Raw genomic sequence first — 23,482 nt, forward strand, 5'->3', positions numbered from 1 at the left:
GCACCATCTTATTTAACAAATCTATTCAAATTTATGGACACTTTTCACACAAAAAATACAAGAAGTCAATCAACAAAAACTCTAAAAATGTTCCAGCATGGAACAATATTTATGGAAAGAGAATGTTTAATTATAGAGCATCAACCTTATGGAATAATCTTCCTGTACATATCCGTAAAAATTATGAGACACTTAGTCAAGTTGAATTTAAACATCTTGTATAACTTCTATTGTACATAGTTTTAATATAGCTTTTACTTTTATTTTTCTTGTATTTTTTTTCCAAATCTGGACCTCTTGGGAGACCAGTACTTGTGTATTGAAAGAGCTATTCCAGAATAAAGAAAGATTTGTATTGTATTGTATATGAACATATCTCCATCCAGCTGCCCGTTATTTGACATGACATAGTGACCTTGATGGTACACATCTAAGCGTTGAGGATTGGCATACCAGATGCCGACAACTATTTTCTGATCTGGCTGTGTTCAGGAAATGAAGTCATAACGTTTGAGGATTCGTTGAACTCTCATATACATCTCATAAGTCTCTCCAATTGCAACGATAGACATAAATGTGCTGATGCGCTCTTGACATGTGTACCCATGACACCAGCCGTGATCTTGTGGTCCATTGATCAAATCAACATAACCGTTAGACCCAATGACGATTGGTGAAGACGTTGTAATTCTGTGTCAGGATCAAGACTTTCAATAATCAACATAGCGTAATCATAGTCATAGCATTCAAAAGCCTGCCAAGATTCATGCCATATGCAGTCTTCTGTACCAATGATACCTTAATGAAAAGAGCAGATTATATAAAAGATCACAGCTACAACACAGTGATTCTCCTACTCCTCAAAAAAGGGATGCCACAATAAAATTGCGTGCCCAGTCTCGGTGAATGGACTGGTCTTGTTTCAAGAGTGCAACTTTAATAGGAGGAAAGATTTAGGGAAGAATCACAGTTCAAAAGCTAAAATTTAACATTAAAGCAGACAACCAACCTTTATGTGGACATTTTTCATCATAAGGAATTTTAATTCCACGTCTCGGATCTCTATCCCACTCGTATGGAGAATCAGGAATAACATAACCAGGCCGTGATCCTCCTAGAATTCCACCATCTTCATCTCTGATCATTGCTTTCTTAAATGCATCACAATCCATCTCCACGCAATCAGAAAGATTAACTTTACTGTTAAGATTAAATGAAAAGTGTAATGTATTGAACTTGATTAATATTACTTGCTACCAATTATTTAAACTTCCTTCACCTGTTACCATATATATTATGTTAACCCACTTCTATATAACCCTGGCTACTTAATGGTCACTAATGGCTAAAGTAGACCCTCTGCTTAGACCACTAAACATTCCACCTTGACAGATTAATTACCCATTACCGATATTGTTATTATAATATATAGTAAATGTAGAATAAAGAATAAACACTTCAGTGCTAGCTTTCGACTATAACAGAACTTGTCTCTCTCTCACTTATTTGTATTGTAAATCGGTACATTACACTACAGTGGCGACGAGAATGGCCCTTATTGGCAAAATCGAAGAATTTATTGAAGGAAGGGAAGATTGGTCACAGTTTGTTGAGCGTTTAGACTTTAGACTAGAGTCTGAGGAAGAAGAAGAACAACAGGAAACTGATTGGCGGTACGTTGTCAATAACCAGAGGCTCTACGCAATAACCAACACGATATTCTACCAACAACAGCAATCTAACTGGATTTCACACTGTATTCGGAGACAGAACTATGATCCCTGCGAAGTTCTTACATTTTATGACCAAAAAAGTAAATTGATAGGAAGACCGAGCCCAAGTATACTTCAGAGAACTATAAACGCTAGTCAACTAGACCGAGAAGACTATAAGGAAGTGCTTCCAGCATCTTTTATAGAAGACAATAACTACTATGTCCAGTAGTCATTAAGTTGATTAAGTTATGTCTTGATGTTTAATTTTAATTTTAAATGTAAATAGGTTGGGTAATCATCAGGAATAGTCCTGAATAGGGAGATGAGCGCCCCTGCCCACCGATGAGTTTCGGGATCCCTTTGACCCGGAGGGAGAGTACCCGTCAGGGTTACAGGTCCCAGGTTTTTAGTTGTTTTTAAAATTAATTAGTGTTCCATGACCTTCTCATCAAAATTAACGTCTCTCATAAAATTAAGAAAAGTTGTGCTATGTCAACATAATGTCAATGACGGCGAAATGGCCCCAATATTGGGGATAGCTATGAAAACAAATAAGTAAGTAAGTAACTTGTATTTCAAGGCAAAAGAAATTACTACAGAGGAGAAGAAACAAGCAACACTGTTAACAGTTATTGGCCCATCATCTTATAAGCTTTTACGAAATTTGGTTACACCAGAAAAACCCAAGGATAAAACATTCGATGAGCTGGTAACAGCTATGAATGGGCATCACAGTCCAGTGCCTAGTGAAATTGTACAGCGATACAAATTCAACTCACGCTTTCGACGTGATAATGAAACAGTGCCTGAATTTATGGCATCGCTTCGATCGATGGCAGAATTCTGTAACTTTGGAGCCTCGCTCAATACAATGTTACGAGATCGTCTAGTTTTTGGCGTCCGTAATCACGGAATTTGGTCTTTTGGCAGAAAAAGCACTGACACTGGAAAAAGCTGTTGAAATTGCAACTAGCATCGAAACTGCAACAAGAAATGTAAGAGATCTGGCGCAGCCAACCTCTGCAGCTGCAGTTGAAAATGTAAACAAAATTGCTTACAAAAAGAAGTCAAAATTTACGGAATTGTTCAAAAAATGTCCAAAATTTCCACTTTTTAAACTTCAAGAATTATGCTATAATATTGCCATTTATGCACATATATTATGGTAACATCATCTTATAAAGCCATATAGTAACTAGTTGTGTAAAAAAATAAAAAGGTCTAAATTTTGACATTTTTCGAAAAATTCACTGCGGGGGACCAAAGGAATTTTTTAGAAAAATTGCCAAATTTTCTTCTTTTTAAAATTCAATAAGTATGCTATAATATTGCAATTTATGCACATATATTGTGTTAACATCATCTTATGGAGACATAAAAACTAGTTAAGTCAAAAAATAAAAGGGTAAGTATTTGGCCATTTTTCGAAAATTTCACTGCTGGGGACCGAAGGAATTTTTCGAAAATTTGCAAAATGTTCACTTTTTAATATCCAATAATTATGCTATTATATTGTCATTTATGTATATATATTGTGTTAACATCATCTTATAGAGCCATAGTAACTAGTTATGTAAACAAATAAAAGGGTCGAAATTTTGCCATTTTTCGAAAATTTCAATGCGGGGGAAAAAAGGAATTATTTCGAAAAATGGCAAAAATGTCCACTTTTTAAAATTCGATAATTATGCTATAATATTGCAATTTATGCACATATATTGTGTTAACATAATCTTATGAAGCCATAAAAACTAGTTATGTCAAATACAAATAAGAAGTCGAAACCATGTTTTCGCTGTGGAAAGAATAACCATTTGCCAGACAAATGTTATTTTAAGCAAACAACTTGCCATTATTGTAACAAGGTAGGACACATTCAATCTGTTTGTCTTAGCAAAAAGAAGGGGAAGCCCCAAACAGTTAAAAATGTTGTGGCAGATGAGCCAAGCGATGAACCAAGCAACATAGCTACAGAAATGTATGAAGAATTATTTGGAATAAAGACCACGTCTAGTCCTCCACCTATGAAAGTTAAGATACTGTTAGATGGTTTGGATACTGAAATGGAAATTGACACAGGAGCCTCGGTATCAATAATGTCGCAGACGAAATTTAGGCAATTATGGCCTGAAAGAAAACTTGAACCATCGTCAGTTAAGCTACGTACGTACACTGGACAAATAATGGATGTTTTGGGTAAAATTAATGCTGAAGTTACATACCAGAGTACTACTACAATATTACCGTTAACGATTGTGCGAACAGATGGACCTACCCTAATTGGTCGAGACTGGCTTCAGTTTATAAAGTTGGACTGGCAACAAACCAAGGTAATAAACCAATTAGATTTAAGTTCACTGCTTGGTAAATACCAAGAAATATTTAAAGATGAACTAGGTACCCTTAAGGGTACTAAAGCAAAAATGTATGTTGATAAAGAGACAATGCCAACATTTTGCAAAGCCAGACATGTTCCGTATGCTTTGCGACAGAAAGTAGATGACTAACTTGATCGCTTACAACGAGAAGGCATTATTGAACCTATACAGTTTTCAGACTGGGCTGCACCAATAGTTCCGGTACTTAAGGCAGATAAATCTACCATTAGGATCTGTGGTGACTACAAAATACTGTAAATAAAGCAGCCAAAGTTGATCAGTATCCTTTGCCCCGAAGAAAAATTTACTAAATTGGACATATGTCACAAGCGTACCAACAATTACTCTTGGATAAAGATTCTCGAAAATATGTTGTAATCAACACTCAAAAGGGACTTTACAATATACACGGTTGCCGTTTGGAGTCTCTTCAGCACCAGCGATTTTCCAGCGTGTCATGGAAGGACTATTACAAGGAATTAAAGGTGTTACAGTATACCTGGACGATATATTAATTACAGGAAAGAATGACTTTGAGCATTTCGAAACTCTTGAAACCGTCCTAAAGCGACTGGCAGATGCTGGACTTCGTCTAAAAAAGAGTAAGTGTGTTTTTATGGTTAAATCTGTTGGTTATTTGGGACACCTGATCGACAAAGAGGGATTGCATCCCACAAACGCCAAAGTGAGAGCAATTAAAGATGCTCCAGCGTCTCAAAACTTGACAGAACTGAGAGCTTATTTGGGATTATTATCTTATTATGAAGTTTTTACCAAACTTATCCAACACACTTAATTGCTCTGTTATATGCCTTACTTCGTAAGGATAAAGCTTGGAACTGGACAAATTTAGAACAATCTACTTTTGATAAATCAAAGGAATTGCTACTTTCCTGCAGAGTACTTGCACATTATGATCCAAAAAAGGAAATAATATTATCGTGTGATGCATCTCAATATGGAATTGGGGCTGTGTTAGCACATCGACAAAGTGACGGTACAGAAAGACCAATCGCATTTGCATCTAGAACACTTGCAGAAGCGGAAGAAACGTATTCGCAAATTGAGAAAGAAGGTTTGGCATGCGTTTTCGGAGTAACGCGATTTCAGTCTTACATTTATGGTAGACATTTCACATTGGTAACAGACCATAAGCCATTGCTGGGTCTTATTAATGAGGACAGACTTGTGCCTAGCCAAGCATCAGCTAGAATCCAACGTTGGGCACTGAAATTAGGTACATACAAATATACATTAAGATTCAAACTGACAAAGTCCCATGCCAATGCGGATGCCTTAAGCAGATTACCATTGCCAGGAAAACCAGAATCAATTCCACAACCTGCCGAAACTGTTCTATTGATGGAGCCAATGAACCAATCTCCAGTTTCCACAGCAGATATTAAAGGTTGGACGGTTAAAGATCCAACACTTTCTCGAGTTCTTTACTACATTGAAAAGGGTTGGCCCAATACTAATCCAAAAATTGAAAACTTGCAACCATATTGGATGGATCTGACAAAGAGAACTCTCTACACAAGATGGATGTATTTTGTGGGGAAATAGAATTGTTGTTCCACAGCCTGGTAGAAAACAGTTGCTACAAGCACTACATGACGGTCATACTGGAATTGTCAGAATGAAAAGTTTTGCTCAGGATTCGTTATGGTGCCCTAATATGGACAAAGACATATCAAAGCAGTGCGATACATGCCAATCCAATCAAACTTTACCACCTAAAGCACCATTGCACCCATGGAATTGGCCAAATAGACCATGGTCACGATTACATATCGACTATGCTGGACCATTTATTGGAAAAATGTTTTTAATACGATGCATACTCAAAATGGCTTGAGGTAATTCCGGTAAATTCCTCAACGAAAAATACCACAGTGGATAAGCTCAGGCTTATATTTGCATCGCATGGATTGCCAGATAAAATAGTATCCGACAATGGAACATGTTTCACCAGTGATGAATTTCATACATTCGTAAAGCGAAATGGAATAAGACATTCTTTAACAGCCCCATATCACCCATCATCGAATGGTCTTGCGGTACGTGCTGTACGCACATTTAAAGAAACAATGAAACGTATGAAAGATGGATATATCGAAACAAAAGTCGCAAGATTCTTATGTTGTAATTTGTATGTTCTTGTTATCAGTTTCTTGTTTTTAGGACCCAAGTGGAAATAAGTTTTTAACTTTTCTTGGCATTCCTTGTAATCAAGGCCTGTTTTTTCCGTGCAATTGTTTTTCTATTTTCTATGTATTATATTTTATTGTTTTTTAACCTTGATTACCAAATAAAGTTAAAAAAAAAAACAATTCAAGATTCCTATTTAAATATAGAAATACACCTCATAGCACAACTGGCAAAACACCAGCAGAATTACTGAATGGCCGAAAATTGAAAACGCATTTTGATCTTTTACACCCTTATCAAGCAGATCGTGTTATCACTCAACTTGAAAAACAGAAATTAGCCCATGATCGTCATGCAAAGAACGCACTTTTGAAGAAGGAGAGTAGGTGTATATAAAGAACTTTAGAGGACAAAATCTGAAATGGTTACCCGGAACAATAATATTAAAATCCGGTCGCATCTCATTCAAGATAAAACTAGAAGATGGACGAGTTTGTCGTCGTCATGCCGACCATATCAGGAAGCGTTATAGGCCTGTTCAAACTCAGGATAAACAGCTTACAAACAAAGATGATCCTCCACAAATACCTCCAATGCTCATTAATCCAAATCTGAACAGTGGAAACATCACAATTGACTGTCGAAGCACAGTCTATTACTGCTCAGCGAAGAGTATACCTTACTCGCGATAGAAAACCGCCGGCAAGATATGGACATTTTTAATAACTGAAATATAGAAACTTTTATGGACATTATTACTGGACAATTTAAAATGTTGATCTTATATTTTACTTTATACAGTGCATTATACCATATACATTTAAAGTGTTATTAAACCATAACTTAGTACAGTGCTGCTTTGATTCAATTAAAAATAAATAGCTTAGAATTGTTTATAATAGAAGGGAGGGAATGTAATGTATTGAACTTGATTAATATTACTTGCTACCAATTATTTATACTTCCTTCACCTGTTACCATATATATTATGTTAACCCACTTCTATATAACCCTGGCTACTTAATGGTCACTAATGGCTAAAGTAGACCCCTCTGCTGAGACCACTAAACATTCCACCTTGACAGATTAATTACCCATTACCGATATTGTTATTATAATATATAGTAAATGTAGAATAAAGAATAAACACTTCAGTGCTAGCTTTCAACTATAACAGAACTTGTCTCTCTCTCACTTATTTGTATTGTAAATCGGTACATTACAAAAAGTATTGTAGGTAAGTGTACTAGGTTGATGAAAATAATGCAACTAGCAAGTAAGGATACACAATGATTTACATTTACGTAACTTGGATAAATGCAAGTGGTCCGTAGATATATAGGATAAATACTATTAGTACTTACCCTAAATTAGGTATATGTATGTAAACCCTGTTCTTGTCTCTGACTGTTACCTTCTTTGTACAGTACCTACAGCGGACATTGGGTGGATACCATCATCATTTGATGGATTGGTCATAGTAGCGTAATGATCTTTCTTACACGCAGTATCAAAATGAGCGAATGTGACATCTATTGATAAGAAAGAGCAAAATACCTTTATTTGTAAATGAATAAGTATGTTGAAATATATTCATTTGGTAAGTTTCACCAAAAATGTATTCCGATATTAAAGACATATTTTATGATAAAACAGTACTAAGGGACAACCTCAACATTACAGTGGTGATAACTTGGATACAATGGCAATTTTATGTTATCCAAATAAGCATTCAGCTTCATGTGTAAACAGTATGAGTATGCGTTTCCTGCAATAGAACTCAACTGGTTTGTCCAAGTAAGGACTAGGTTTGTCCAAGTAAGGACCAGATTATGTCATGCTTTTACATACCTTGCAATCTTGTGCTTCCAGCAATAGCTGGGTAATTATGTATACCATGAAATGGAAAAAATGGAGCACCATTATCACCAGACATGAAATTTGCCCTCACGTATCCAGCATTTCCATTGTCTGGACCACAAGGTGCACACTGTTTTGCACTTTGACCTGCATTCTCCGGTTGGTTCTGAAATATTTACATGAAAATGTTAATGGGAAAATGTAATATTTTAATCAGAATTTATAAATTACGTGACTGATTACACAATGGAATGGCATTATCAGTACACGTTAAGAAAAAGAAGGTAGAAGAGTAAGAAAGTCCTTTGACAAATTTCCTTATGAAAGTCAAGTATGCATATATAATATCTATACATTGATTTTATTTGACAGAATGCAAAATATAGTTCCCCAAACTGACAAAATAATAACATTTGATGTTCCTTTATCGAAGTATTTTAACACAACCTGTGTTATTATAATGTATTATTCTGGTCCTCAATCTTTACTGGAAACTGAGGAAATTCGGATTAGGCCCTCCACGGACCCTCGACAGCCAGCAGTGCAGCGCCTACCAGATCAGCACACCGGGAGACAATCCCCTACTTTTTTCAAACAGTGTACCACGTTCTTTAATGTGCACTGTTAAGTACACAGGACCAACGGCTTTACATCTCATCCGAAGAATAAGGCAATGAGAGTAAAGCATCCTGCCTAAGGAACCATGGTGGTCTATTTATAATTATTTTCTCTCAATCTAATAACAATCATTGCCATGATTCAATAAATTGTTTATTAATTAAAAATATAAAAATCATCACCATTAATGACCAGAAATAATGAGTGATAGAGCTGATAATGTTAGTTTTCCCAACGATTATATAATCTTAAGTTTCCAAAGAAGGAAAGAAGGCAAATAAAGAGAATGCTAGAAGTTTGGACTGGCAAACAGTTTAGTGTACACATAAACAGTAGTTACTGGCACTGTATACTTCAACACAAAGAATAAATATTCTAAATATTTATTTCTTAGGCTTAATACTTACAATAGTTGATTAGATCCACTGCTAGCACTCTTCTTCCTTAGATTCATTCGCATAGTCTGACATTTTAACTTAAGGTACCTTCTCTGTGGGTGCTCAAATAAAAACTGTCAATGGATGTCAAAGGTTGAAAAAGCAATGCGTTGCTCAATTTCTAAACAATGACCCTGTTGTACACACATTTGACTAGATATTTGTTTAATTAATGTACAGTATGTATGCATGTATGAACATGCTCGCCTGCATCTTAAATTGAGAGGATCAGCTGTGTGTGTAGCATCCAATAAGAATTTAGTGAAGTTCGAGAAGCTGGGAAGAGCAACCCTGTGTTGATCTGGGCCTCCGTGGATAAATTGAACTTATTATACCTATTCATGGTAACAGTAACGTTTGTTGCTCTTAGAGTGGATACGGTAGTCTACAATTGAAGATGCTTTTAAAATTGGGGTAGGGGGAAGTATTAATAGAAGGTAGTGGGTTAAATAGAGGGAGACCTGCATTGAAAATTTGAAATGGACTGTAGTCTTCAAAAAGAAGTTGCTCTTAGATTGGATACAGTATTTTTCCGATTTGTTTAGCTTGCGTTCCATGTTTTTTTTTTTGTTTTTTTTTTTAGAAAAGACAGTTTTGTGTGTAGGCCTAAACGAATAGAACTTGTAATTTGAATTATACCCCACTGTGCAATAATTGGCTATTTTCTAAAAGATTAACTGACACTAAAAAAGAATCGTTTAAATATCAGGGATGAATATACTTTTTATTTAACAACATGAAGAATAGAAAAATTGTTGCCCGCACCTGGCCTTTAAAGCAAAAAATCGGGAATTACGGTCGGTCGCGATTTTGACATTTTTTGTTTACTTTACAAGTTTAATTTGAAAGAGGTTATTGTTATACTTAGTAGCCTTACCCTCACATACCCCACATGCCGCTTGTTTGCAGAATTTCGTAAAATCACTTTTTAGGGGATACCCTTCCTGGTACTAGTAGGCCCAAAACACCTTTAAAGTGCAAGGCTATGTAAATGACAGCTAAAAAAGTTCGACCTAGGCCTAGCATTTGCCGATGATTATTCAACATAATTATTGCAAATTAAGTCAAATTGATTTCTAATTGTTTTGATCCACTCCATAATAATAACGATTTTTGACAACTGATTCGTGTGTTGAAAAGACTTTTAATGGCTTGGATTAACTAATTTGATACATCGTTATCAATTATAGGTAGCTATTTGATGTTTAGTATGCAGTAAAATCGTATTATTAACTTATGTGTATGGGAATATTATTTTTTAGGCTTAAATTATTTTTTTTGGAACAACTAAAAAAATAAAGAATAATTCTCGAAAATACAAATTGCGATGCGACCCGATTTTTTTTCTCGCGATTTACGGTCGGTTACGGAGGGCAACACAACCATTTTTGTTTGGCCTAATATCACAATAAAACATGTGCATAAACCATGTTGTTATCATTAAGAAAATATGTGACCTGCTCTGGCAAAGTGAAAAGTAGGAGATTCTACAAATATTAAGTTACTAAAGCTTCATTTGTCTGACTTTCATCTTTACTTTAAATAGAGTACATTTATTGGAAAATAATTTTAAAATGTATTCTGCATCAAACATTTTCCAACATTTTAAAGATCGTTTACTAATTCTGACTTATTTATAAATCTTTTTTGATTTAAATATTGACATACAGTAGGATTATATTCAGTACGGTATAACTTTTTTTAAAGTTTAATGAAATTCTAGGTTCAGTGTATCAATTGGCTCGTGTTCACTTTAAAGACCATCCATCTGACCCCGCCCCGCACAGACAAGAGCACCGATATCACAGAGAAAAAAATGTATCGAAAAGAGCTCCATGTCCAAGCGCCTTGAGCATTTTCGAGCGGATACGTGCGCTATATAAATCTTATTCATTATCATTAAACTTACTTTAAAACCTATATTTTTTAGTACGACTTATGCTTGCCATAGCAGGTCACATAATAATTAAAAACCGAGACGTTTCTTGGGACAATATCTAACTATTAAAAATGGAGTTATGGTAAAGGTCTGAATAATCAATGTCAAATGATAGTTGAAAAAGGGGATACGATTTGATAACATGCATAATGATTGAAAGTTGAAGATGATTTAAGTCGAAAAATACAACAAATTACGACAAATAATTATTAATATGTTAATTAGCGTGATGCAACAATTTAAAGGAAACTACGAAGCATATTGCAGCATTATAATTATTATGACTATTTTACTCATTTATTTGTTTAATTTCCTTTTATTTTCTATTTTATTTATTACTGAAGGTAATAATAATAACGATGATACGTTATGAGTATTATTATTGAGATATGTGTATAGTAAATGTAAAGACTTAAACAAATGGTTGATAACAAACATGGCATTTTACGATTTTGTATAATAAATAATTGTATCTTTGAAAAATAACTACTGATTTAGCAAGCCAGGTTTTATCGTATTTAATAAAAGAACAAGATAGAAAAAAAAAGTGAAGAAAATACGAGTATCGTTTAGTTTGAATAATACCAACAATATTATGAGTGTATTAAAAGGGAAAAAATCAACAACATTATAATTTATGCCAAGACAAACACATAAATGTTTCTTTGAACTATTACAAGTAAGTCGTGGTATATTAAAATGATTCAATATTTTTTAGAATAAAAAACCTAGTGAAAATTAGACATGTTGTGTTACTGTACAAATAGGCCTCAGGTAAAACAGACTATTAAAAATCTGTTTTAAAATGGTTGGTACCGGCTGAGACACTTATAACATGTATCGTTGTATCGTTGTCTCGTTGTTATAAATTAGTTCAATTTGTACACGATTATAAACACAAAATCGTATTGCTTTTGATGTCAAATGAGAGTTGTAATATGAACAATAGAAGGGATTTATGTACACATTTTATGCATCGGTTAAAAGGAATGTTGAAGATGATTTAAATCGGAAAATACAACAAATCACGATAAATAATTATTAATATGTTAATTAGCGTGATACAACGATTTAAAGGCAACTACGAAGAAAAAAGTATGGTTATTCCAGAATTGCGTAGAGTAGGAGTTAATTTCAAATAATATTCTTTGTTATTTCCAGTATTGTTTAGTTTTTATTTTATTGGTTATTATCATTCTTTATTCTGCCCTTTATTCTGCCCGTAATTGATCAGGATTTTGCAGTATATACAGTAGGAAATATGTTGTATAAATAGGCCTGTGTATAAAAGATGGATGGTCAGATGGATATAGATAAGAGAAATACTTATGTCAGTTGTTAATGATGTTATTAATAAGTTATTGTGTTATATTTGTTTTCATAAAATGTCAGCAATTATGTTTTTGTGAATTAATGAGTATTCGTCATTTTAGGCCTAAAACAAATTGCCATGTTGCTCAAGCAGAATATTTGTTTTTAAAATTTGGATCAGTTGGTCGGGATTTTTTTGAAGTCACTAAAGACTACGAGGACACTATTTAAACAATAGTGTCTGAACAATTTGCTTTATACGTCAACAGTTGGAGAATCTAGTGCAGCGGATCCGGAGACTTGGTAAAATAGTGTCCGCGTGTGACTAGGGAGAATGCATTAGACCTAAAATTCATTGACTTATAATGTTAAATAGGGAGCACAATTTTTGAAATGTGTTTGTCCGTAGCCAAAATCGATAAAATTACAGTTTAGAAGGCTCTTTTTAAAACAAAAAAGGCTCATCAAACAAAGAATGTAATAAATTATAAAGTTAAAAAAAAAGTAAAAAAAAAAAAACCGCCGACCGATTTTTAAGATTTTGGGTAACATAAATCTCTGAACATTAAAAAAAAACAACCTGTAGAAACTATGCAGAATCAACAAAAGTATGTTATGGTGATTCAAATAATAAACGCTAGTTGCAGCAAGTTTCCCGTAGATTGAGTTATTAAAATGTCAGTCACTAATGTTAGCCTATATTACAAAAAAAGTATCCGTCCGTTTTATCAATCTATTGAGCATTGTTCATAATACGTTATGTTTATCATGTTCTATAACCAATCACACAATCAATTGAATTTTTTTTCAAATAAAAGCAGTTTACAAATGGAGATAAACAAGATTAATTAAATTGAAGAAGGCATGGTCAAAACGCAGATGATTGTGGCAGACATGCCTGTAAACAAAGATGGTATTTCGACAAACATATTAAAAATAAATTAAAAATAAATAAATATTATACATTACATGGTTAAACCATGGACGTATAATTACATCTCGTCTTCTTATAACGAACACTATAGGCCTACCAAGCAGCGTGTGAAGAACATGTGCATGGGGAGAGCCATAAGAAAGCTTTACATTTCACACATGCATTGTATACGGTCAAACCTTACCTGCCGCTGAAAAAGGGGCCGTTTTGACCTGGTTTGCCATGTTTATGATATTTCGTGTGCTAATCGAGTCGAATGCAGTTTTAATGATGCACTCTTGGCGTTCCATATCTGTTCGTTTGTTCGTGTGGACACATTCAGTATCAAATGGCGATATTTCTGTATTTTTTCAACCAATTGCTTGCTTGAATTGTGCGAGTATTATATAAGGTATGGTTTAAAGATCTTTGGCTATGTTCGGCTTCGGGATGTTATACCACACTCAGGCGCGCCTAGGCTAGGCTAGACTATAGGGGTCGTCGGTTTCGTGTTATGGGTCGTCCAATTCTAGGTCGTCCAATTCGAGGTCGCCCGGGTCGTTGGGGTCGTCCAATTCGAGGTCGTCGCTTTCTACACACCCATCTTTAAAGATATTTAACTCTTTTTTTCCAAATTCTTTAAAATATTAGTATTGTTTATTCTCGTTATCGCGGTGTATCGTTTTATTTATTGTTTAGTATCTGAACTCGCAAGATGAAAGTTACTGCTATATGTCTTGTTATCATAGTTGTCTGTTTTGACTTCACTTACACATGCATTCGACAAAACAAGGAAGATCTAAATCTGCATAGAGATGAGCGGCAAGCTCAGAATAGACAACGAGCAAGAAATAGACGGAGAAATGTAACTCGTGAGGATCGAGGATGTGATGAAGACAGAAACAACATCGCCAGCGGTGACAATTATTGAAATAGAAGAGGTTTTGACAGAAGATGAAATCAGCACGGAAGAAACAGAACTGTTGATAGAGGACATTACAGAAGATGGTAATGTTACGTCAATAAACGAAGAAGATATTGATGATTTTGATATCATTATAAACCCAAATCCGAGGTGCAGGGTTAACGCTATTACACCACTGGACACTGAACAGAAGTCAACTTTAGTAATGCATTATTTACTACTGTTAATTTTACAGATCATTTTTCATGAAATAATGTTTCAATAGCTTTCTACTTTACAATCACTATTTTGTATAATACATTTTGTTGACCTCTTCCACTACCCAATATCTTTTTGTTAATGTCAAATTAATCACGTCCAGTGCGAGATGTGTTATAAATATAATGAATAGCTTAACATGAATTATTGTCTTTCGACCCACTCTGTATTAAATTGTAAAATATACTTAATGAAAGTTTGAATACAATTGCTCTTTGTAGTAAAATATTAAACAGGATATTTATATAGGATTAAAATAAAATATTAATACACATATAACAATATTTCAGTAATCACATTTTCCTCCATTACATTTTCTTTTTTTTTTCTCTTTCGTGGGGCCAACCCACTTTTATTTCATTCTTCATATTACACATTGTACTTATATATAGAAATTGTATAAAATGTCATTAAAAAAAATGTTTTAAATATATATATATAAAAATAAAAATAATAATGAAACAATAAAAAATTAATACATGTCATTTTTAAGAAATACAAGTTAATAATTTTCTTTTTACGTTACCCCATATCTTTTTTGCCTTGTTTATGTTACAAGCATATTGATTCTGTATAAGATTTTTTAGCTCAAATCGGAACAAGCTCCAGACGACTTTTGATCTAATTTTTGAATGCTTTTCTAATGATTTAATAAAATTTGTTTTATAAATACAAAAAGTAAACAATGATAATAATTCATTGACATTTTCACTTTTTGTTCCAATAACAATGTCTAGCCAATCATGTACGGTTTCTTCAAGTTTATAGCATTTTAGAATCATGTTGTTGAATTTTGTCCATACTTTTTGGATACTTTTACATTTCAAAAGCATGTGCTTGTCTGTCTCAATTTCGTTTTGGCAGTGTTCGCACATTTCTTCAGGAGATGTTTTCCATATCTTCATTCGTTGTTTACATGCCAGAATCCGATGTAGCAGTTTAAAATTAAATTGTGCTACTTTTGTTACATGTTTCATGCTATATACTTTTTTTAACCATATTTTATTCCACTTAAAGTTCACATTTCTAAATTCTGTTTCCCATTTCGATTGACAAAATGGAGTAATAGATATATTGTTGATAATGTGTTTATAATAAAATGAATTTTTATACTTTTTACAATATATTGTTTGTATTTCTTGTTTGTCTCTCTCTTTTTCATTGTTTATAATTATTTTCCTCCAATTTGAGGGAATTGCATTTACAATTTTAAAATAATTATTCAATTATTCCATTTTGTTGCTCTGAAAGGGTGGGTATCAATTCTGCGGAGTCACTAATCTGTGATTAACTATTATATCTTTTATTGTTTTATACCCTGCTTGTATCCAACTTTTAAAATATAATGTTTTTCCACTGCATTTTATAAAAGTGTTTTCCCACAATTGTTGTTTTTCAACTTCGTTTACATTTTGCGGGTATGTAACACTTATATTGTTAAAATACACTTACACTTTTAACATTTCTTTATAAAATTCAGGCATACATTTCAGTTCTACATGACTTTCAAAATTGGGTTCACTAGTATTGACAGTATAATTAAATGGATACATATAATGTTTTGGTAAATATTTCCATTTACCTGGGTCAGGGCTTAACAATCTCTTAACCCAACTAAGTTTTAACGAACTAACCATTGTGCTAAGATGTACCATATTTAGACCACCTTCTAATATTGAATTTATAAGGGTTTTTCTTTTTATTTTTTCTCTTTTTTTACCCCACAAAAATCTATATAATACCTTTTCTACTTTTGGGAATACATATTTAGGCACATTTATGACACTAGCATTATATAAAAGTTTACATTTTCTAAAGATAAAATGGCAAGAAAAGATGTTAGGAGTAACAGTATAGTTATTATGCTCACTATATGAATTTAAATTTATGGTAAAATAATCAAATGAAATGTGATAGAAGAAAAATAACACGGATACGAGACACAGTCGGAGTATCAACTATTAATTAAGTACAATTATAATATATTGTTACATGAAACAATCCTTTGTTTTATTGTTTTTATTTACAGAAAAAGCACGAGAGCAAGATTAAAGTTTTCGAAAGGAATCACAGAGTTTTGAAAAAGGTGAATGCAAAACGACCAGTCGTAAAGCTGTCAAAAAGACAGAGAATCGAAGTGAAGGCATATCTATCAGGAGCTTTCATGACAGAAGACTCTTTACCAGAGATATGTGGCGGAGCAGTCAGTAACACATCAGATTCACGACGAAGACGTGTTAGTTCATACAGGGTTTGCCAACCAATCTACAGCTGGAATAATGTCTTCATAACAATTGACTCAAATGGATCACTAGTACAAGTCATCCAGGTAAATTAAAAATGAAATATGTCTCCTAAATCAATGATATGCCACTCCAAAATGTACTTTTACTGAAACGTAAACAAATTTACCCAAAGGTTAAAGATGATTTGTTGTGTTCGGTGGAAAGGAGCACCAACAAAACACTTTCTAAACCACATGTCAAACAACTCCGTATCAATGAACAGTGACTTGCTGACACCGAAGAGAGAATCGGCAGGAGCATTCTGCATTAAAGAATCGCTCATTCGCTGGACTTTACACGTTTTTATCTATATTTACACTGGAGACCTTCTTGACAATAATCTATAAATCGTATTGGTTTTATTGGTTTCACTGATTACGGAAAACCGCCGCGCAACCGTCGGCATAAATTGACTGAAGTTTTTGATTAATGACCAAGACCCGATCGTTAAAGGTGTGACCCACACAACTGGGATGCCGTTTTCAGCATTTGGCTAACTAGTATAACATGATATATTCTTGATATTTTATGTTATGTTCCGGACTCCAATAATGAAAATACACACTTCAAATATGTATAGTGGTTTTGGATGTTTTATTCTCACTCCTTTATATCTACACATGTGCTCGGTCTTATTTATCTTTCTTTTCTCTCCGCCCTCTATCGGACGTTATGTCTTGTATATTTGGAGGGTTACACTAGCACATGTTGACATTCTACACCAAGCCTAAGGAGATTAACAATGTTTTGGACAATTGAATCGTTTGATGTGAATGTAAACAATGTCTGGTGACGTAGACAAAGACAAATCGAGGAAAATTGTACACTTTAGCACCTCCCTTATAGAACAATACTCGAATTGAATTCTGGATCTAGGCGCATGCCAGAAAATTCCGATTCCTCACAATAAAATTGTAATCTTTTGACAAACGAATGTCCGCACAGGCTTACCTCACACGTCGTCGTTACCATTCTATTATACCGAAGCCAAAGATCAAGAGAACGTACTCACTTACGTCAGGATGTTGAAAGCTTTATCTTGAATATTAAACCAATGTCCTCGTTATGGAAAAAAAACAGTTAATACGTCGATAAAAACACAATCTGCAACTTCGACTCGAGTACAGTATTTGAAAGAATCTCTAAATGTGACTCTTAAATGTGTCCAAAAGGACAAAAGACACCCAAGACAAAATAGCTGTATGTTAAAATCTGAAGACAACAATCGTTAGACGTGTTACTTCAAATGAGTCCAATGAGAGAAAGAACGCACATGTAGTAAGCACGCTATAAATTACCCACGCTACACAGAATGCAATCGCATAGCACATCCTACACAAATGCCCGCCCTCATGCGATATAATAATAAGATGATTTAAATTTAGTTTGCATAATTGTGGATGAGCTTTCCACAGAGTTTCAGTAATTGATGTTACCTGGGACCCGGAGTCTATTAACGACCTATAAGTGATGCCATTAATTTCTACGATATCCTCATTAGGCTCTCCTATAAGAGAACTACGAAAAGAGGAAACATTATTAGAAGTATTTACCTTGTTAAGGCTTACTCGTGGTGTTGGTCCCGCGGTGCACATCTCCACCATTGTAGTTTAACGGAATTCTGCATCCAACGGCAATATGACCTTCTTGTCCGCACTTTCTGCACCTTATAAGTTCTTGATTTTCATCTTGTTGGGCACTTATGAAATCAGGTCTCGCTTGGGCTTATTGTATAGACAGCAGTTGTGTAAACTGTTCTTTTAAATCGTTCACTGCTTTTGTTAAATTGTCTAGTTTCGTTTTTTCTGGACGGTCAACTTGATTTGACTGTTGTTGTACAGTTTTTGTAGTCTTGTTCTCCCGTTCCATAAGACGGAGTTCTGCTTTTACCTCTTTGAATATCATAGATCTTGGTCTCATGGGAGGAAGTCTCTGTGTTACATGCGCATCTCCTACTCCCCTCATAAACTGTTGCGTCAGCATAATGGTCGCCATCAACCATTTGATGTTGCACTCTTTCTTCCACCTCTCTCAGAAGTCCTTCTAGCTCTACGGCATATATTGAAGGAGTCTCTGCTGGATATTGGACTCTTTCATAGAATTCAGCAAGCGGATTCCCGGCAAAAAACACCTCACCAAATTGCGCTTTCAATTCCTCAAAGGCGTTCTGTGAGGTCTGTTCCGTTTGCGGAAGATTTAATTTTTTTTACAGTTTTCTTGCCCCTCCCCCTAAATACCGCACTATGGTATTAAATTGTGTCTCTATTGGCATCCGAGTATATAAGAATGGTTAATCCTATAAACAAATAGAGGACCACAGGCATTTCCCGATTACCCTATCGAGAGTAAATGTGGTGTCTATTCACATTTTAAGTCGAAAACAAATCAACACAATACTTAATAGAATTCCAAAATGCTGTAAATCAATTAAAAGTAAAAGAATCAAAAAGCTAAAAGTAATGTATACCACATTAACATAAATATTCTTGTTGAAATGTAACCAAGTACCATCCGAGTGGTAGAGAGGAGTAGACACAGCTGTTTCAACCAATGTAAAATAAATAGAAAAAGTCAAGCGCCCTCAATATTGTCAGACGGCGATATGTGCCTGAGTGTGACGCCGCGCGAGTGATTGAATCTTGTTCAACTTTCGCGACATTTGCAACTTTTATAACTACACTTTAAATTAATTTAATCAATTTCGTCATAAATATTATAAAACCATTTTTATACTATTTGTTAGAAAATAAGTTTTTTAATTACCGATTTTTTTGGAAATAGTAAGTAATTAAGCATAACACCGAGTTTACGAAATTATTTACACCCGGAAGTTTTAAAAATTAACATCGATCGGCCTAGCAAATGTAAACAACGGAAAGTTTGAAAAAATGCTTGTCAAATTGTACACTTTTTGTTTTTATTCCTAATTTTCATAAATACTTGGAAAATCTAGGTAAAAGTTTGATTATATATGCTTACATGAGACATTGAATTGTTAGGAGGTGACGGTGAAAATCTCAAGAAAATTTCATTGAAAAACTCGACTGTTTTGTTAAATGCGAAACAGCGTATTTGGCGAGAGGTCGATGAACGCGGCTGATACCCGCTCGCTAGGCTGTACGCAACTAGGCCTAGGTTGTAGCTAGGCCTAGTTGGTATGTATAAGTAGTGTAATCATGCTATACATCATTTTAATTTACAATAGATTAAATAATAAGCTTAATTATTATCATTGTATTTATTTCAACTGAATATAATTCATCATAAATGTAAAAATTTAGTAAAACTACTAACTACCAGGCCTAGGCCCTTAAAATTAAAGCCTATACAAAAATACTCAAACTACTGTATGATAAATATAATATAAAATTAAAGGTTGGTAAAATTAACATTTCTTTTCTTTTTTGTAGGCAACACAGTTTCACGAAAGGCTTTACTTGCTTTTGTTGTGGAACAAAATTTAAAGAAAAGGATAAAAAATACAATTTAAAAAATATGAAAAGCCATCACAAATTTGCACTAAATCTAACAAATGTAAAATCACTACCTATATACATTTGTACAACCTGCCATTCATGAATTTGCAATGGATACTGTATACTACCACGCTAACATTTAAATTAACAGGGCATGGACAAAATTGCTTGGCATGCTACAACTATGACCTGGGCCAAAACTACATTCACAAGTGAAAGAACACACTGGCGTTTAAGGGAACAGTTTTTTGTCTGGTACAGCTGCTCCATAATCTTCTTTTCTTCCTTATATCTTCACTCTTTTTGAAAGTTTATAGTATACTAACAAATTTAATTAAATGAACATACCTCATAATCAAATAACTGTTTTAACGTCCTAATTTATATGCATAGTTTAAAAACCGCCAACTTTCAATTAAGATTACATCATACATTGTACCATGGAGGTATAAAATATTTTATTTATTTTATACCTCCATGATTGTACATTTCTATTCAACAAAATTGTCAGAACTTTCTATTATTTAAATGTCTAAGATAGTCAGGTCTCGGGTCCATTCTACAGTCACCACAGATTGACTTTTTCATCACAAAATTTCTGAAATTATAAAATATATTAATGTGTAAATTAAGTATTTTTAGCAAAATACAGGCATATTGCACCAGGTGTAATACAGCCTAAGCTGCATATGCTTGAGCACCATGCTATTGCATTCATGAGAGAATGGAAGGTGGTCTCTGAGCAAGGCAGGGAGCTAATACATGCCAAACTCAACAGTCACAAAACAGCAGTGTGGATTAGAGTCAAACTTAGACTCATCTGACTTTCACATCTCCAATGATACAAAATCAAATAATAAAACCCAACAAATGCAAGAAAGCCAACGAAGAATGATTCATTAACATTAATGATCATAAAATATTGTACATTTTTAAATGTTAAAGGAATATTGCATTGTATTGATTTCCTTTTAACAATGCCTAATGATAATGAATATGTAAAAGTAATACTAGAGTATGTCTATATTTCAATTACTAACTAATTACTATTGATTGATAGTACCACTGCTGTACTGTACAATTTAATATTTGCTAGTTCTTGAACAGTAAAATAAACTTGCCTATATAGATGGTAGGTATTGGTCCAAATCTGTTTAAAATGATTTTTCCACTTCGGGTTGCCGCTATGTACCTAAAAAATAGTAAAACATTATTATAAGAATTACTTAAAATTAGCTTATTAAATTTAATATGGTTGCATATATACTAATTTGAATATGCAGTAATAAGCAAAAACGAATGTTAAAATTTGTTATTTATAATATTACATACAGGGTAGGGGTGTATGCCCTATGTCATTGCATAGGGTATATATAATAATAATAAATGAAAATTTATATAGCGCCGGTATCCTCCACCCATGTGGCGCTCAGGTATTCTCATAATAAACATTATTTAAATAAATACTGTAAATATATTAAAACTAAAATTAATAATAATTAAATAATAATAGACGTAGAGCCTAGACCTAATTAGGTAGTCTACTTATACCTAGCCTATTGCTCTAGGCTATGCTAAATAAGCTGGAAAGCTGCAGCTTCTCTGTAGGCTGCTAGTGCTAGAGAGCACAGGTCTAGCTAGTATATTAAAATAAAAATAGGGCCTATAATAGGCCTAGCCTACCCAGCCAGTGGTAGTGATTGATTGTTAATATTACAAATTAATAGCATGGTAAACACAATTTAATATTTGCTACTTCTTGAACAGCAAAATAATCTTACCTATCTAGATGGTAGGTATGGTCCAAATCTGCTTAGCCACTTCAGGTTGCTGCTCTATATAATACCATAATACCTACAATAGTATAACATTAATAATTATTATAACAATTTTATAAAATTAACTTAACTTATTAAATTTAATATGATTGCATACTAATTTGAATATGCAGTGATGAGCAAAACCAAATGTTAATATGATGCTTGTCATTATTTATATTGTAATTATTACATACAGGGTAGGCCTATAATATTCCCTATGTCATTGCATATATAGGGTATATATATATAATCCTCATAATATTAAATTTACAGTTTTTGTAATGAATACTGTAAATTTATTAAAACTAAAATTAATTATAATGATTTAATAATATTAATAATATATAGGCCTAGGCGTAGATCCTGGGCCTAATTTTAATTAGGTAGCCTACTAATACCTAGTAGGCTAGCCTACTCAAGGCCAGGCTAACTAAGCCGGAAAGCTGCTTCTCTGTAGTAGGCTGCTAGAGAGCACAGGTCTAGCTAGGGCGTAGGCCTAGTATTGAAATAAAAATAGGGCCTATAATATTGGTATATGCCTACCCTACCCAGCCAGGCCTAAATAATTAAAATAATGTAACATTTCCAAACTCATTTGGGTCAGCTGTCACATGAAAGGCAGTGTTGCAACTAGAGTAGACACAAGCCTAAGCCTAAAAATGACACAATTTGAAACGGCCATAGCTCAAAAATTCAACCATCACCTCTCGACCATTACTATGTTATAACATTCACAGATAACTAAATTATCATGCAGTACCAAAGAATTAGAGTGAAAATTACATTTTTTAAAGATACGGACAAACAAACATGTACCTAATTTGGAAATATCACTCACGTGCGTTAATTGGTCTATGCTTGTAATTTATGGTCCCCCCTTCCATTAATTTTCAGCGTTACATTCCTTGTTAAAAACAAAAACAACAACTTGCTTGTTTCATCCAGGGACTCTTTAATGAATATTCATATTTTTAGCGACCCTTTATTTTTTTTATCTCATTCTCATTGGCTGTTTAAAACATGTCTTTAAATGACGATTGACTCCACTCTGCACACGTGGATTTGTAAGTAATTGTTTATGTATTCTTACTCCAGCGATACGACTTGTAACGTTGAGGGCGCATGACTTAATTCGTATGTTTGAAACAGCTGTGTAGATAAACATACTTGGCCCAGGGTTGTCTGTGGAATTGCAGTTGACATTACCATCAGTAGAAAGGGCATAAGCAATTTGTTCAGCCGAATCATGAAAGAGTTGATCCTGTGGATTGACTTAATTTGAATTAACAGGCTTATCCGCGAAAATGTTCTCTACAGTTGAAGCTTGTAGAAACTCAGCAGCAGCATCTGGATTAAAAGGATATATACCAGTTTCAGAAAACCCGCTTATATGTAG

At 33.8% G+C, this 23,482-nt stretch overlaps 2 protein-coding genes and 1 long non-coding RNA gene across 3 annotated transcripts; 1 reads left to right on the plus strand and 2 right to left on the minus strand.

Moving 5' to 3' along the window:
• Positions 1-7,654: 7,654 nt before the first annotated feature.
• On the minus strand, positions 7,655-13,567 carry LOC144845642 (fibrocystin-like). The gene is made up of 3 exons (XM_078703077.1): positions 13,523-13,567; positions 8,096-8,270; positions 7,655-7,776 (listed from the first exon to the last, which is right to left on the minus strand). The coding sequence occupies exons 1-3, from the start codon at positions 13,565-13,567 to the stop codon at positions 7,655-7,657; spliced, it is 342 nt and encodes a 113-aa protein (XP_078559203.1).
• A 443-nt stretch (positions 13,568-14,010) lies between these two features.
• On the plus strand, positions 14,011-17,016 carry LOC144845643 (uncharacterized). Its single transcript, XM_078703078.1, has 3 exons — positions 14,011-14,449; positions 16,535-16,834; positions 16,924-17,016. The coding sequence occupies exons 1-3, from the start codon at positions 14,213-14,215 to the stop codon at positions 17,014-17,016; spliced, it is 630 nt and encodes a 209-aa protein (XP_078559204.1). The 5' UTR covers positions 14,011-14,212.
• A 4,380-nt stretch (positions 17,017-21,396) lies between these two features.
• Positions 21,397-23,234, minus strand: LOC144845244 (uncharacterized). The gene is made up of 3 exons (XR_013612518.1): positions 22,889-23,234; positions 22,048-22,101; positions 21,397-21,458 (listed from the first exon to the last, which is right to left on the minus strand). It is a non-coding gene; the product is annotated as an uncharacterized LOC144845244 (long non-coding RNA).
• Between the last annotated feature and the right edge of the window lie 248 nt (positions 23,235-23,482).

The sequence above is a fragment of the Antedon bifida genome, chromosome 6 (assembly GCF_963402885.1).
Source record: "Antedon bifida chromosome 6, ecAntBifi1.1, whole genome shotgun sequence".
Classification (NCBI taxonomy): domain Eukaryota; kingdom Metazoa; phylum Echinodermata; class Crinoidea; order Comatulida; family Antedonidae; genus Antedon; species Antedon bifida.

What these genes read in the sequence shown, in the direction of transcription:
- LOC144845642 (XM_078703077.1), bottom strand. Translation starts at nt 13,567, where the DNA reads ATGGCAAACCAGGTCAAAACGGCCCCTTTTTCAGCGGCAGGTAAG. An exon ending in CTTTTTCAGCGGCAGGTAAG is followed by an intron (nt 8,271 to 13,522) that starts GTTTGACCGTAT and finishes TAAATATTTCAG; the next exon opens with AACCAACCGGAGAATGCAGG. An exon ending in TGGAAGCACAAGATTGCAAG is followed by an intron (nt 7,777 to 8,095) that starts GTATGTAAAAGC and finishes TCTTATCAATAG; the next exon opens with ATGTCACATTCGCTCATTTT.
- LOC144845643 (XM_078703078.1), top strand. Translation starts at nt 14,213, where the DNA reads ATGAAGACAGAAACAACATCGCCAGCGGTGACAATTATTGAAATAGAA. An exon ending in CTGAACAGAAGTCAACTTTA is followed by an intron (nt 14,450 to 16,534) that starts GTAATGCATTAT and finishes TTTTATTTACAG; the next exon opens with AAAAAGCACGAGAGCAAGAT. An exon ending in CACTAGTACAAGTCATCCAG is followed by an intron (nt 16,835 to 16,923) that starts GTAAATTAAAAA and finishes ATTTACCCAAAG; the next exon opens with GTTAAAGATGATTTGTTGTG.